This window comes from Rhinopithecus roxellana, chromosome 1 (genome assembly GCF_007565055.1).
Source record: "Rhinopithecus roxellana isolate Shanxi Qingling chromosome 1, ASM756505v1, whole genome shotgun sequence".
NCBI classification, from domain to species: domain Eukaryota; kingdom Metazoa; phylum Chordata; class Mammalia; order Primates; family Cercopithecidae; genus Rhinopithecus; species Rhinopithecus roxellana.
Window position 1 is genome coordinate 196,994,439 of NC_044549.1, and position 16,542 is coordinate 197,010,980.

The following is a 16,542-nucleotide window of genomic DNA, read 5'->3' on the forward strand; positions in this document are numbered from 1 at the left end:
AGCTATTATTCAGGATTTTATTCACTCACTTCTCCTCACTTAATGTTTCAGTAGATGGCAAAACTGGAAGCTTGTGGGGAGCTACCCCAAGTTGATTCTTAGATGTCTGTCTTGTTCTTTTGCTGAATGCTAGCTCTATTCTTTATTTAACATTGCCTGAATATTTTTGTTTGTTTAGTTTAGTTCTTTAAACCTGTTTGTTGCTCATATTAGGATTTTGGTTTTGTTATGTCATCCTAAACTGCAGTCCTCTGTATTCATTTAAACTGGTAACTTCAAGGCTGAAGAAAATGCTGAGACTGATTCTTCTGAATTATTTTTCCTGTCATTTGCTAAAGTAATACATACATTTTCAGGACAGCTGCTCTTACCTGCTGCTTGAGTGCCTCCAAAGACTCAAATTCCAATCTGGCTAGTTTTATCTGGATATGCCGTGGTTTATCAGGTATGGCAAATGCAAGGATAAACTTTAAAGCCAGGAGTGCGTGCTGAAAACAAGAAAGAGTACATGTTGATGTGATACATCAGACCATATACGCAAGGAAATAAATTGATATCTAAGCAATCTAGGATCCTTTATATTAATCTTGGGTAATTTCTAACTATTGACCTGTGAAGTATCAAAGACCAAGCAGGCTCATGAGTTGTACTGAGTCCTCCCTGCTGTGGTTCATTCAATAATTTACTGACTTTATTTAATTCTTTTTTTTTTTTTTTTTGAGACCGAGTCTCACTCTGTCGCCCAGGCTAGAGGAGGGCGGTGGCACGATCTCGGCTCACTGCTACCTCTGCCTCCCAGGTTTAAGCGATTCTCCCGCCTCAGCCTCCTGAGTAGCTGGGATTACAGGCAGGCACCATCACACCCAACTAATTTTTTTAATATTTTTTAGTAGAGATGGGGGTTTCACCATGTTGGTCAGGCTGGTCTCAAACTCCTGACCTCAGGTGATCCACCCACCTCAGCCTCCCAAAGTGCTGGGATTACAGGTGTTGAGCTATCACATCCAGCCAGCTTTATTCTTTTAAAATCAGGTATTCCCATAAACTGATAGCGTAATGGTACCCTCAATGTTTTATAGAAAAATAGTTTATTCTGAAGTCTTCCACAAACTCTTTTCTAGCAATGTATCTTAGTATACAATATTTGTAGTCACTTCATTCTCTGCCCAATGTCCCTGTGCTGCACTTCAGTTTGAGTTACATAAAACGTACATATATATTAAAAATAAGGTGCCATGAATCCTCTAATCCCAATAGCGTTTGGTGCATTTTCTTTTATGATGTGATAATCAATAAAGATTAATTCAATGATTGTAACCATATGCTGCTGACTCCATATATGGTAAGTACACAGACATTATAATATGGAAAACTTAAAACCTGGCTATTATTTTTCTTCCTCATACAAGCATCATAAAGAAGTCCTCTATAACATAATGACATGAGATGTATAATTAAGCCAATGGTATTGCTTCCATTGGTAATCCCGCTGTTCAGATGTATAGGCTCAACCTACTGATGCTTCTCCAAATCCAGATCATCTTGTGTTCCAGAATCAACACCCACAGAAATCTAAGTAATCAAAAGGATACAGCTGCCTCTGTGGTGACAGCATGAATTACTAAATATTAAAAGTTGTGAATTTTAAAAGAAATAATTAAAAGGCATTAAGAAAATCAATGAGAGAGATGGAACAACCTTTAAGAAATGTTGCATTGAATTACTGACAGAAAAAGAACAGTTGAAAAAAATTAAAATAATTTCTTACTGTGATATTTTCAAAAGGAGGAATGAGCGATAAATAACAAGCAGATATCTCCTGGGAGAAGCATGAAATAGTGAAGGAAATCAGCATGATGCCAGAACAAGCAAAAATTTAATCAGAAGACTTGAAAATCAGCAGAACCCCAGGACAGGCCAAGCAGTGCCATAGAATAGACCAGGGACAGACAGCCTTCATGTAAATGTGACTGCCATGACCAAAGATGACACTGGAAGATACTGATTAAGGGTCCAGAGTAGAAAAACAAGTAGATAATACAGCATGGACCAGATGATACCCTATGTTAAAATTCTGAACTGAATTAATAAAAACCTGGATATAATCTCCAAATAATACACGAATAATTCAGAAAAGGCTATGCTGTACCATTATTTCATTCCATTAGAATACTGAGATATAATTTTATACAAGACAATCTCTTCAGTGGAAATATTAGACAAGAAATAAACAAATTAGTAGATAAAAAGAAATATTCCATGTATTTCAGAGTCTGTGTAGCCTTAAGTTGCCGGAGTCCTACATGACATGACAAAGTCATGGCCCCTTTCCATCTCTCCTAATAAATCTGTACCCATTTCCTCTTCCTCAGAGTCTTGGCAGGAATTGCAAAACAAAATATGCTGCTGAGGAAGGACATGCTTCCCTTGGATGTTAAGGCATCTGGAAGGTGTATTAACTCTCCTTTGGGAACCAGGACTGGCTATTAGGTAACAGAACAAGGTTGCCCAGATTTTGCTGCTATGGTTTCCATGCAAACTGTTCACAAAATTTTCATGAACTGAAAAAAGTTAGTATTGATTAGACAATATTAATCAAAACAGGATGCCATTTTAAACATTTACATAGCAACATGCTTTTATGAGTAATTCTCTATAGTTTATTTTCCAAAAAATATAGCATCTTCACAATGGTTTTCTTTAGATGGTGGCACTATAGACAGTCTATCTTCACTTTTTAATGGACATACATTACTTTTATATGGGGGGAAAACTTATATAAAAATTAGCCAGGCATGGTGGCAGGCACCTGTAATTGCAACTACTTGGGAGGCTGAGGCAGGGGAATTGCTTGCACTTGGAAGGCAGAGGTTTCAGTGAGCTGCGATCGTGCTGCTGCACTCCAGCCAGGGAGACACAGTGAGAGACTCCATCTCAAAAAAAAAAAAAAAAAAAAAGCTGGGCAAAGTGATCACTTTGTATTCATTCATTCTGCAAATATGTGGAAAGTACTTATGCAGGGCCAGAGTGCTCAGATGGAAGCCTTCATCAACAACTTCCCAACCTTCTCTAATCTGTCATACTGATTTTCTTCCCATTTTGCCAAACTACCAGAAATTTCAACAATTATAGGTTTATTTGCTTTGATACACATTTTCTATTAAAAGTGAAAGCATCAGTGGGAAGGTTAAGGAGCATCAACTATTCACAGATATTGGTTAATTACTTTAATTAGTTGTTGCTAACAAGTTCTTTCTTGTTCTCCTCCACCCCTACGGCTAACCCCTAGGCAAATAACAATGAATACTTGGGAGTGAGGTGGGAAGACAACACAGCAGGGATAGGATCAGCTCCAACAGCAGGGGTCCTGCTTCAAGGAAGTGGTGTAAAGAGAAGCAGAAAGGAGCCAATATTGTCTCTATGGTCAGGAAAGGATATATTAGACCTTCCCCACCTCCACCCCCACTTTCTTAGCGGTTCTTATCCACGATCCAGAATTCAAGTTAAGCATCATGTTAAGTAAGCTTTTGTGTTGTAGCCTGGAAACCTAAATAACATTTATAGTCTCGTGTTTCAAACGGTCAATTTTTTGGATATTATTTATATTTTCCATACAGCCACTCTGTTTCAAGGCTGGGAACTGCTTTATGCTAACAGATATCTGAGAAAGAAAAAACTGTAAAAAGCATTTTTGTCATTTTTTCTTGTTTAAATAAAAGAAAACTTGAGATAAAATAGGAATTTATTCATATTTGAAAAAAAAAAACACTCAAAATGAATAGTGGGGTGGAAGGAGCTTGTCTATGAAAAAAGAAGACATTTTATGCACCAGAATTGTGATTCTTCTTTTACAGTAAAACTCACAAAATTATATCCTAAACAAAGTAAAGGAGAAAAACAGTGAAGGTGGAGGAAGGGGAAGGGGAGGAGATGGGCAGAATTTTAAAACTAGTAAATACAAAGAAGTTGGCTCCCCACAACAATATGCCTTAAACAGTGATTATAGGGTGTCTCAGTTGGGAAAAGGAAAAAAAGTAACAGGACCAGAGAAAATTAGCACTCAGAAGCTAAATGTTTTCCAGTGCCAGTGGTAAAGTACTGCCTGCTCTGCTATTAGCACATTGCTCACCTTTGGTCACTGCAGGGTTGTCAAACCCTGGGACTCTCATGTCAGCTGCACAGAGAGCCAGCAGAACCATTTTATTTTGCAAAAACTAGAAAAATTGTGACGTGATCCATAGTAGTAGCTGTGTTTTGTAGTAATATGTCCCCAACCCTGTCTCTACTGAAACAGAAAATGCAAATTAGAGTTGAATTCTGAGACTTCTGAAAAGCAGATCTGATACCTACAATGGTATGTATGCATACATACTCACAAAATTATATCCTAAACAAAGTAAAGGAGAAAAACAGTGAAGGTGGAGGAAGGGGAAGGGGAGGAGATGGGCAGAATTTTAAAACTAGTAAATACAAAGAAGTTGGCTCCCCACAACAATATGCCTTAAACAGTGATTATAGGGTTACCTGTCTCCACTGAGATCCCAGCCACAACTGAACAAAAGGAGTGCCCTGAAAAAGGTATCCTCTGCTGATTACTAGACAAATTACGTGCCAAATGCAAATTAATAAAAATGATTAACGGAGCAGAGATTGAAAAAAATGTTATGGAATTAGGCTCTTAGGAAAACAACCTCAGGGATTTTCATTTTAAGATGGTAGACCAAGCAGGTACATCTACTTCTTCCACTTCCCAAAGGTCCCCTGAAATGACAGAAAGATATATTCTAAAAGGAACAACACTGGAAAATAAGAGAATTTGCCAGAACTTCTGAGGATAGGACCAAGGCAAAGGCAGGTACTCCCAAAGGAGCCTCAGAGAAGGGCCAATGTCAGATTTGACCCCACAAAGGACCCCTGGTGAGCCAGGGAGTCTGCACCAAAGTGAATAAAGAACAGTCATCAGAGAAGCTGGGACCATGAGGAGCGTTTCTCATGCCACCTTGAAAGGGAAAGAGAAAGCAGAATGAATACATTCAACTTTCTGTCTTTTCAGAGGACTGCCTGAGGGACTAGTTTCTGTCTTTTCTAAATTAGAAGGCATGTGAACTTAAAGGGCATACTTTAAATGCCTAGGGGTTGCTGAGAACAATTAAGGGCTTGTCAGCTTGCAGCAGCACCAGAGAACTTGCAGTACTGCACACAGACACCAGAGGCAGCAAGAAATTACAACCTCCTGAAAAAGAAGCTGGCAAGCCTTTCTAATTTGAAAATTAGATGCATAATCCCAGAGAAGACACACTACCAGAAAAGATTTGAGTCTCTGATTCTCTAACTGGGCTGAATGGTGAAGGCCTTCCTTGTATAAAGCTAGTCTGTAATGACAGACAGATGGCTCTTTTTCAAATGCCCAAATGCCAGCAAAAAAACAAAAGGACATATAAAAAAAAGGAAAAATGGCCCAAGCAAAGAAACAGTAATTCTTCAGAAGCTGACCCAAAAGAAATGAAGACCTGTGAATTGCCTGACAGAGAATTCAAATAACTGTCTTTAAAAAGCTCAGTGAGCTATAAGAGGTCACAGACAACTAAATAAAATGAGGAAAACAATACATGAACAGAAAGAGACTATATCAGCAATCAAATAGAAACTATAAAAAAGAACCCAACAGAAATTCTGGTGCTGAAGAATAACTGAATTGAACAAGTCACACCTAGGTATGGTGGGTCACACTTGTAATCTCAAGCACTTTGGAAGCCCAAGGTAGAGGATCATTTGAGAACAGGATTTGAGACTGGCCCAGGTAACATAGCAAGACCTCATCTCTACCAAAAAAAAAAAAAAAAAAAATCAAAACCTTAGCGGGGTGTGGTGCTGCATGCCTATTGTCCCAGCTACTTGGGAGACTGAGGCTGTAGGATTGCTTGAATCCAGAAATTTGAGGCTGAAGTGAGCTACTATCACACCACCACACTCCGGCCTTGTGACACGGATACAGCCTTGTCTGTATCAAAAAAAAAAAAAAAAAAAAAAAATTCAACCACGCACGGGGGCCCATGCCTGTAATCCCACCACTTTGGGAGGACAAGGCAGGTGGATCAGCCCGGGCAGGTGGACCAGCCCGGGCAACAAGAATGAAACTCCGTCTCAAAAAAAAAAAAAAAAAAAAAAAATTCACTAGTGAGATTCAACAGCAGATTTGAACAAGCAGAAAAAAAGAATCAGTGAACTCAGATAGGTCATTGGAAATTATTGAGTCACAGGAGCAAAAACAACACAAGAAGAAAAGTGAAGAAAGCTTAATGAAACACCATCAACTGGACCAATTATGCATTATAAGAGTTCCAGAGGAGAAGAGAGAGAAAGAAATGGGAACAGAACTTATTTGAGGAAATAATAGCTGGAAATTTCCCAAATCTGAGGAAATGTGCATCCAAATTCAAGAAGCTGAAAGGAATCCCACTAAGATGAGCCCAAAGCGGCCTACACCAAGACACATTATAATCAAACTGTCAAAATCAAAGACAAAGAGAGTATCTTGAAAGCAGCAAGAGAAAAGTAATTCATCATGTACAAGGGAATTCCCAGATTATCAGCAGATTTCTCAGTAGAAAGACTGGAGGCCAGAAGAGAACAAGATGACATATTCAAAGTACTGAAAAAAAACTCCCAACCAAGAATTCTATACCAGGAAAAATCATCCTTCAAAAACACAGGAGAGAAATAAAGACCTTTTGGATAAGCAAAAGCGGAGGAATTTCATCACTACTACAACTGCCTTACACATAATAGGCATTCCTTCAAGCAGAAGCTCAAGGACACTAGACAGCAACACAACAGCATAAGAAAAAATAAACTCTCTAGTAAAGGTAAATATATAGACAAACAAAAAAATCCTTTAATAATGCGATGGTCGTATATAAATCACTTTTAATTCTAGTACACACTTTAAAAGATAAAAACATAAAACTAACTACAAAAGAATACTAATGGATCAAAAAATGTAATTTGTGGCTGGGTACTATGCCTATAATTCCAGCACTTTGAGAGGCCTAGGTGGGTGAATCATTGAGCCTCAGGAGTTTGAGACCAGCCTGAGCAATATGGTAAAACTCTGTCTCACAAAAAAAATACAAAAATTAGCCAGGCATGGTGGCCCATGCCTATAGTTCAAGCTACTTGGGAGGCTGAGGTGGGCGGATCACCTGAGCCCAGGGAAGTTGTGGTTGCAGTGAGCTGTGATTGTGCCACTCCATTCCAACCTGAGTGACACAGTGAGACCCTGTCTCAAAAAAGAAATAATGTTCTTTGTGACACTGATAATAAAAAGTGGTGGCCGGGCGCGGTGGCTCAAGCCTGTAATCCCAGCACTTTGGGAGGCCAAGATGGGTGGATCACGAGGTCAGGAGATCGAGACCATCCTGGCTAACACGGCAAAACCCCGTCTCTACTAAAAATACAAAAAATTAGCCAGGCGAGGTGGCGGGCGCCTGTGGACCCAGCTACTCAGGAGGCTGAGGCGGGAGAATGGCGTGAACCCGAGAGGCGGAGGTTGCAGTGAGCTGAGATCCGGCCACAGCACTCTAGCCTGGGCGAGAGAGCAAGACTACGTCTCAAAAAAAAAAAAAAAAAAGTGGTAAAGGGAAAATGTAAAGGAGAAGATTTTTTTGCATGCTGCTAAAGTTTTTATCAGTTTCAACTATAAGATATTTTATGTAATCCCCATGGTAACTACAAAGAAAATATCTGTAAAAGATACAAAAAAGAAAATGAGAAAGGAATCAAAGCAAGTTCCTACAAAAAAAAAATCAACAAAATACAAAGGAAGGCAGCAAGACAGAAAAAGTGCAGCAAAATAATTACAAGACATACTGAAAGCAATAAACAAAATGGCAATTGTAAGTCTGCTCTATCAGTAATTAAGTGTGAATGGGTTAAACTCCCTGATCTAAAGACATAGAGTGGCTGAATGGATTTTAAAAAAACAAAACAAAAAACAAGATCCAATTACCTGCAGATGTAAAGACATACATATAATCAAAGTTCAGGAATGAGGAAAAATGCTCATTTTCATTTACCATGAAAATGGTAACAAAAAGAGAGCCAGAATGACCATAGTTATATCAGAAAAAACAGACTTTAATTAAAAAACGGTTATAAGAGACAAATGAGGATATTATGTAAAAATGAAAGGGTCAATTTACTAAGAAGACGTAACAATTATAATTGTATATGCATCTAACATCACAGTACCAAATATATGAAACAAATATTGACAGAATTGAAGGGAGAAATGAACACTAATACAGTACCAGTGGGAGATTTCAATACTGCACTTCAATAATGGATAAAACAATCAGACATAAGATCAATAAGGAAGCAGAGGACTTAACATCACAAACCAATTTAACCTAATAGATATATACAGAACACTCTACCCAGTAACAACAGAATAAACATTCTTTTCAAGTCCATATAAAAGATTCTCCAGTATAGATCATACCTTAGGCCACAAAACAAGCCTTAACAAATTTAAAAAGACTGAAATCATACCAACTATCATTTCTGACCAAATGGAATGGAACTAGAAATCAAAAGCAAAAGGAAACTGGAAAATTCACAAACTGTGGAAATTAATACACTCTTGAACAACCAGTGAGTCAAAGAAGAAATCACAAAAGAAATCAGAAAATATCTTGAAACAAATGAAAACAAAAACACAACACACCAAAACTTACGGGACACAGCAGCGACAGTACTAAGAGGGAAGTTTATAGTGGTAAATGCTTACATTATAAAAGAAAGAAAGATCTCAAGTCAATAACTTGACTTTAACCTCAAGAAACTACAAAAAGAACCAACTAAAGTTAGCAGAAGAAAGGAAATAATAAAGATAAGAGCAAAAATAAAAGAGAATAGAAAAACAACAGCAAAAGAAAGTCAACAAAAGTAAGAGTTGGTCTTTTGAAAAGGTCAACAAAATTAAGAAATCCTTAGGCTAGACTAATGAAGAAAAAGACTCACATAGCAAAAATCAGAAATGTAAGAAGAAACATTACAACTGATGCCACAGAAATAAAATATAAGAGACGACTAAGAACAATTATACACCACTAAACTGGATAAACTAGAAACAAATAAATTCCTAGAAACATGCAACCTACCAAAACTGAATCATGAAGAAAAAAAATCTGAACAGAACTATACTAGTAAGGAGATTGAATCGGTAATGAAAAACCTACCAACAAAGAAAAGCCCAGGACCAGAGAGCTTCATGGGTGAATTTCACCAAACATTTAAAGAATTACCAGCAATACATCTTGAATTCTTGCAAAATACTGACAAGAAGGGAATACTTCCAAACTCATCTTATGAGGTCAATATCACTGTGATACCAAAACCAAAGACATAATTAAAAAAGAAAACCATAGTTCAATATCCCTAATCAATACTGATGCAAATTCCTTAACAAAATACTAGCAAACCAAATTCAGCAACACATTAAAAAAATTACACATCATGACCAAGCGGGATTTATTCCTGAACTACAAGGATGGAACAACATATGTAAACCAATCAACATGATACACCACATTAACAGGATGAAGGACAAACCACATTATTTTAATTGATGCAGAAAAAATATATGACAAAAATTCAATACCCTTTCACGATAAAAACACTCAACAAACTCGGAGTAGAAAGAAATTACCTTAACATACTAAAGGTTATATATGAAGAAGCCTAGAGTAACATCGTATCAAATGATGGAAAACTGAAAGCTTTCCCTCTAAGATCAGGAACATGGTGACGAATGCTTAGTCTTGCCACTTGTCAACAAAGTACTGGAAGTCCACTACTTTCTTAATTGTCAGAGCAATTAAGAAAATAAATAAGGCCGGGCGCGGTGGCTCAAGCCTGTAATCCCAGCACTTTGGGAGGCCGAGACGGGCAGATCACGAGGTCAGGAGATCGAGACCATCCTGGCTAACACAGTGAAACCCCGTCTCTACTAAAAAATACAAAAAACTAGCCGGGCGTGGTGGCGGGCGCCTGTAGTCCCAGCTACTCGGGAGGCTGAGGCAGGAGAATGGCGTAAACCCGGGAGGCAGAGCTTGCAGTGAGCTGAGATCCGGCCACTGCACTCCAGCCTGGGTGACAGAGCGAGACTCCGTCTCAAAATAAATAAATAAATAAATAAAAATAAATAAAAGGTATCCAAATTGGAAAGTAGTAAAATTATCTGTTTGTGGATTACATTATTTTAAATGCAGACAACCCTAATTCTACACACATACACACACACACCCTCATTAGAACTAATAAATGAATTCAGCAGAATTGTAGACTACAAAATCAACACACAAAAATCAGTAACATTTCTATATACTAACAATGAACAATTTGAAAAGGAAATTCAGAAATCAATCATTTTTACAATAGCATCAGAAAGAATAAAAATACTAAAATACTTAGGGACAAATGTAACCAAGGAGATGAAAAACGTGTACACTGAAACCACAAAACATTGCCACAAGAAATTGAAGACTACACAAATAAATGAAAAGACATTCTGTGTTCATGTGCTGTATTAGAACTCTTAATATTGTTAAAATGTGTATATCACCCAAAGTGATCTATAGATTCAATGCAATTTCTATCACAAAAGATTCTTAATCTCCAGCAGGGTCAGCAAACTTCTTAAAAGGCCACAGAGTAAATATTTTAGGCTTTGCAGCACACAATCTCTGTCATGATTACTCAACTCTGCCATTCCTTGCAACATGAAAAGCAGAATATAAAAACAAATGGGTGCGGCTGGGTGCCAATACAACTTTAATAATAGGCGGCAGGAGGATTTGGTCCTTTGGCTGGGGTTTGCCATCCTTTGGTATAGATTGTATAAAAGACTGAAAACTCTATTTAATTAGTTAATTAACTTACATGTATTTGTTAAAAGACGAGAAAGCATCACAAAATTTGTGTCTCAGTAACATAATGACTAGGACTCTTCCCTGGAGTTTAAAAGGAATTCTCTGGCAGTGTCTTCAGGCCCTACGCCCTGGTGGACACCCTGAGAAGACGTCTTCAGGGCAGGGCTACGTCTACGACCCAGCTCACCTTGCTCCACTCCAACCAAGCTCCATTCCTGGTGTGCTGAGCATCCACACAGGGAATGACAGGGAATCGCTAATATCACAAAAGGCCTAGGCCTCTGGGCTGTCTGCATGGGCGACTTCCCAAGATCAGTCAAGTGAACAAGGAGTTGGACTTAAAAGATGTACAGCAAACCCCTGAAGATTTGCTGAAAAATCAACTCACAAAAAGCAGATTAACATGAGAAAAGATGTGATATGGATTCAGTTAATGAGAACTCAGGGAAGTGATCAGCAGTTAATTGTTTTCTTCTTTGGTAGGTCTGGACTTTAGGCAGACAAGGGAACTTTAGAGAATCCAATGCTTTGAGAGAGATGGTATGGGGGAGATCAGAAAGACGTTGAGTTCAGCATGTCAAAGTGCAGTATTTGGGGGTATTGGTTTCTGAGCCTCAATAAAGCTTAACAGAAAGCTGGAACCTAAAAGAAGTATACAGGGAAAAAAGGGAAAATGTTAGAAGAGTCAAAAAAATGAGAGAGGGAGAACTGGTCAGTATAAAAGCACGAAAAGTATTTTACTTCCTTCTCTCTCTTTCTCTCTCTCTTTCTCTCTTTCTTTGATGGAGTCTCGCTTTGGAGCCCAGGCTGGAGTACAGTGGCGCAATCTCGGCTCACTGCAAGCTCCGCCTCGCAGGTTCATGCCATTCTCCTACCTCTGCCTCCCAAGTAGCTGGGACTACAGGTGCCCACCACCATGCCTGGCTAATTTTTTGTATTTTTAGTAGAGACGGGGTTTCACCATGTTAGCCAGGATGGTCTCGATCTCCTGACCTTGTGATCTGTCTGCCTCGGCCTCCCAAAGTGTTGGGATTACAGGCATGAGCCACCGCGCCTGGCCTTTTTTTGTTGTTTTTTTGTTGTTTGTTTTGTTTGTTTGTTTTTAGACAGAGTTTCACTCTTGTTGCCCAGGCTGGAGTGCTATGGCACAATCTCGGCTCACTGCAACCTCCGCCTCCCGGGTTCCAGCGATTCTCCTGCCTCAGCTTTCTGAGTAGCTGGGATTACACGCATGCACCACCATGCCTGGCTAATTTTTTTGTATTTTTAGTAGAGATGGGTTTCACCATGTTGGCCAGGCTGGTCTTGAACTCCTAACCTAAGGTGATCCACCTGCCTTGGCCTCCCAAAGTGGGATTACAGGCATGAGCCACCACACCCGGCTCCTTCTCTATTTCATCATTTAATAGAAAAGGGGATTGGGGGAAATATCAATTAGACCAAATGAACAGAAGAAAATAATCTAAAGGTTTACAGATAAATTAAATCATGTATCTCATCGGCTCTTCTCTCTTAAAATATAATCTCCATTGTAGGGACCTGCTAATCAAGAGGCTTGTTGTAATTGAGGGACACTGAATGATGGGGTTGTCATTTGTCACTGGGGTAAGAAAGCTGGCTTTCAAGGCTTTGGCATGCCCTGTGTCACCAAAGAACACATCTTATACAGCTTAAAGCAATTTACATGTGTTAAAGTGTGTTTTCCTCTCATTCAGAGCCACATTTCATGCACAAAGCAGTTTCTAGAGCAGATTTGATGATGGTGAAAGGAAATAAAATCTGTAAGATGGTTATGTGTGATTTGGAGCTTGCTTTGTTTCTTCAACAATTATTTTGATCACTTGACAAGTAAAAAAACCAAGGAACATATAAAAACTGTGTGCCTGGAAATATTCTCTAAGGCCTACAAAGCAAAGTGATAACTTAAGATTATGATTTCATTCTACTATATACTTACTTCATTTACTTTAATTGTATCAAGTGAGAATTTAAGTCACAATGGAGAAATACACATTTGTAAACCTTAAATTGAGAGCTATAAGGCAGATGTGGTACCGCAGGGGCCACAGGAAAGTTGGTGGCTCTACAACAGTGCAAGGAGAACATACAATCGACCTCCTGCGGTCACCTGACACAGTCATGGCGAGGAGGGCAGGGTGCAGGACACTCCAGGTGGCCTAAATATACCGATTCAAAGACAAAGAATGTCAGAGTTAGAATAAAAAGCAAGGCTCAACTATGTTAACTGCAAGAAATCCATCTTAAATAGAGGGATTCAGGTTAAAAGTTAAGACATGCTGGGAGGCCAAGGCGGGCAGATCATGAGGTCAGGAGATTGAGACCACCCTGGCCAACACGGTGAAACCCCATCTCTACTAAAAATACAAAAAAGTAGCCAGGTGTGGTGGCGGGCGCCTGTAGTCTCAGCTACTCGGGGGGCTGAGGCAGGAGAATGGTGAACCCGGGAGGCGGAGCTTGCAGTGAGCTGAGACTGCGCCACTGCACTCCAGCCTGGGCTACAGAGCAAGACTCCATCTCAAAAAAAAAAAAAAAAAAATTAAGAGATGCACACATATCTTGGTTTCTAATACCACTGTCCAAAACAAAGGATGCAGAGCTTCTTGGAAAAATGGCTGAGTCTAGGACCAAGGCAGGAGATACACAAGATGAGTCTTACCAGATAAAAACTAAGGAAATCTGAAAAAAGCACGAACTTTAGTTAATAATAACATATGAAAAGTTGTTCACTAATTATAACAAGTGTACCATACCAGTGTTAGATGTTAAAAGCAGGGGAAGCTAGCTATGGAGTACATGGGAACCATCAGTTCCAGCTTGTCAACTTTTCTGTAATCTAAATCTTAAAATTAAAAACTTTATTTTAAAAAGACTTTTATCATATATATGTCTCCCAAAATCACAGGTAAAACAATGAAGAATTAAACTAGGATTCCAAAGAAACCACCTAAAAACAACTCAGCAAAATCTGCTAAACCAGTTATCAGGTTAAGGGTGAATATCCTGAAAATGACCTACATCTCCCAAATCTAAGACCATGTTTCCTTACATTAGAAATATCATTGCCTACAACTGAGGAAATGCACTTTTTTATTTTTTGTTTCTGAGACAGGGTCTCACTCTGTCACCCAGGCTGTGTAGTGGCACTATCTCAACTCACTATAACCTCTGCTTGCCAGGCTCAAGTGATCTTCCCACCTCAGCCTCTAGAGTACCTGGGACTACAGGTGTGCACCACCACATCCAGCTAATATTTGTATTTTTTGTAGAGATGGGGTTTTGCCATGTTGCCCAGGCTGGTCTTGAACTCCTGAGCTCAAGCAATCTTCCCACAGCCTCCCAAAGAGCTAGGATTACAGAACACCAAACCCAGCCTTTATTCTGTCAGGAGCTATCCAAACACTGATGAGAGTAAAGACAAGAAGCCTGGCATAGAGGGAAACATATAGATAACACTGTGTGTAGAATTCTTAGAGTGGGTGATCACTTTGTGACCTCCACCGTCATCAGCTTTGGGGCCCAGGGTTCATGTCCTACATTTCATTGTGCCTTAGGGCCTAACAGAGCATGTAGATTCAGGAAGGAATGCTTCCCATCTTCTACTTCTCAGATTGCATTTAAATCTTGTCGAACTTATCGGCAATAACTTAAGCTTCTCAGCTTTTGCTTTAATGTAACCTTTGATATCTTTGTCAGAGTAAGGGAAGTGGGAAAAATGTATCGAGGCAGTGGACACAGAAGAAAGGGGATGAAAAAAGTAAAGCCAACTGGCAAGTCTTTGCTCTGAGAGAGAGTAATTCCGTACAATTGAACAGACAATTTATAACAAACAAAAAAAGAGCTAAAACTTTTTTAACTACATATTTTTTTCAAAGAGAACATTTTCTGTTCTCCACTGATATATTTTCTTGAAGAAAACACTGGTTTATGGTTTATTACTTGTTATGTTCTTAAGGTATGCTTGAGGAACACTACTGTCAGAAAAGTAAGGAGAAATTTGAACTACTTCTTTGAGAAAGTCAGGTTTTCACTAGAGAGACCCTCTCAGTTACAAAATGACAATAACAATCAATTTTAACAACTCAGGACTTGCCATACCAAAAACACTCAAGGGAAGATAAATATTCATAGGTAGATAAAAATAATATTTAAGGTTTAACAGCAGCAAAAGCGATTTATCCTAGCTATTCTGAATTTGTTATTTAAAAATGTATATACCTATATCTTTTTGAACTATAGTTTGAAGGTAATACAGTCACATGGTCAGGAAAAAAGGTATATAGTGATACCCCTATCCCTGCCCTCATCTTCCCAATGCCCCACTGTGCCTCCTGCCCACATGTACAATCAGAATATATTAATATTTTCTCCATTTTTATATAAAAGGAGCACACAGAAATATTGTTCAGAATTTTCCTTTTTTGTATTTCCTAATATTAGAGATCTTTCCATATTAGTACCTAGAGAGCACCCATAATTTATCAACCAGTGATGGACATTTACACTATTTCAAATATTTTTCTTATTAGTAAGGGTGCTGTAATAAATTTCCTCCAACATTTGTCATTTTATGCATAGGCAAGTATATTTGTGGAATACTTTCCCAAAGACAGAACTGCTGAGTCAAAGGATACACACAGTTGTAATTTAAGTAGATTCTGTCAAATTGTTCTGGACATGGTATTAAGCTGGCATGTATAATCAGCAGCTGAATATGAGACTGTCTGGTCGTCCACAGCCTTGTCAACCCAAGGGAATATCCCTCTGGTGGATTTCTGCCAATCTGATAAGGTGATAACAGGTGTTTCAGTTTAGTGTTCACTTGCCTATCTTACTCTGAATGATGTTGAGCATCTATTCACACACTTAACAGCCATTTGCATTTTGCTTTTTTTGTAAACTTTCTGTTCATAATGAAAAGCATTTGAGGAGGTTGAGGGATTGGAGAAAGGGGAAGAAAGAAGAAAGACACTGATTCCAGTTCTGTACAAGTACAAACAACTCATTTTTTGGCTTAAATTTAAACTATATATTAGAACATGTTAAGCTCTAATGAAGTTCTCTATTTTTTATTAAGAGATTTTATTTTTTAAAGCAGTTTTAGTTTTGCAGAAAAACTACACAGAAAGTAGAGTTGCTGTATATCTGTCATTCTCCCAGTTTCCCCTATTATTAAGATCTAACATTTGTATTAGTCATCTGCTACAACTGATGAACCAATACGACACATTATTATTAACCAAGGCCCATAGTTTACATTAGGGTTCACTATACAGGTTTTCATAAATGCATTGTTACGGCTTGAACGTTTGTGTCCCCAGGAATTCACATGTTGAAGTGCTAACCTCCAACATGATAGTTTTAGAAGGTAGGGTGTTAGGGAGGTAATTAGATTTAGATGACGTCATAAGGGTGGAGCGCCAATGATGGGATAAGATAAGGCCCAGATAAGAAGTGGAAGAGAGACACTAGAGCTTCCTCTGTCTACCACAGGAGGATTCAAGAAGGCCTAAAAATCAAATCTGCCAGCGTCTTCATCTTGGACTTCTCAACTTCCAGAAGAATGAAAAATAAATGTCACTTAGGTCACTTG

At 38.6% G+C, this 16,542-nt stretch overlaps 1 protein-coding gene across 2 annotated transcripts in view; it reads right to left on the reverse strand.

Moving 5' to 3' along the window:
• Positions 1–317: 317 nt before the first annotated feature.
• The window catches only part of ANO10 (anoctamin 10), a 189,440-nt gene continuing 173,215 nt past the window's right edge, over positions 318–16,542 (reverse strand). For both annotated transcript variants that reach the window (XM_030935673.1, XM_030935680.1), the window contains exon 12: positions 318–488. In XM_030935673.1, the coding sequence (XP_030791533.1) occupies positions 333–488 (156 nt within the window). In that variant the 3' untranslated portion in view covers positions 318–332. The remainder of the gene's footprint in view (positions 489–16,542) is intronic.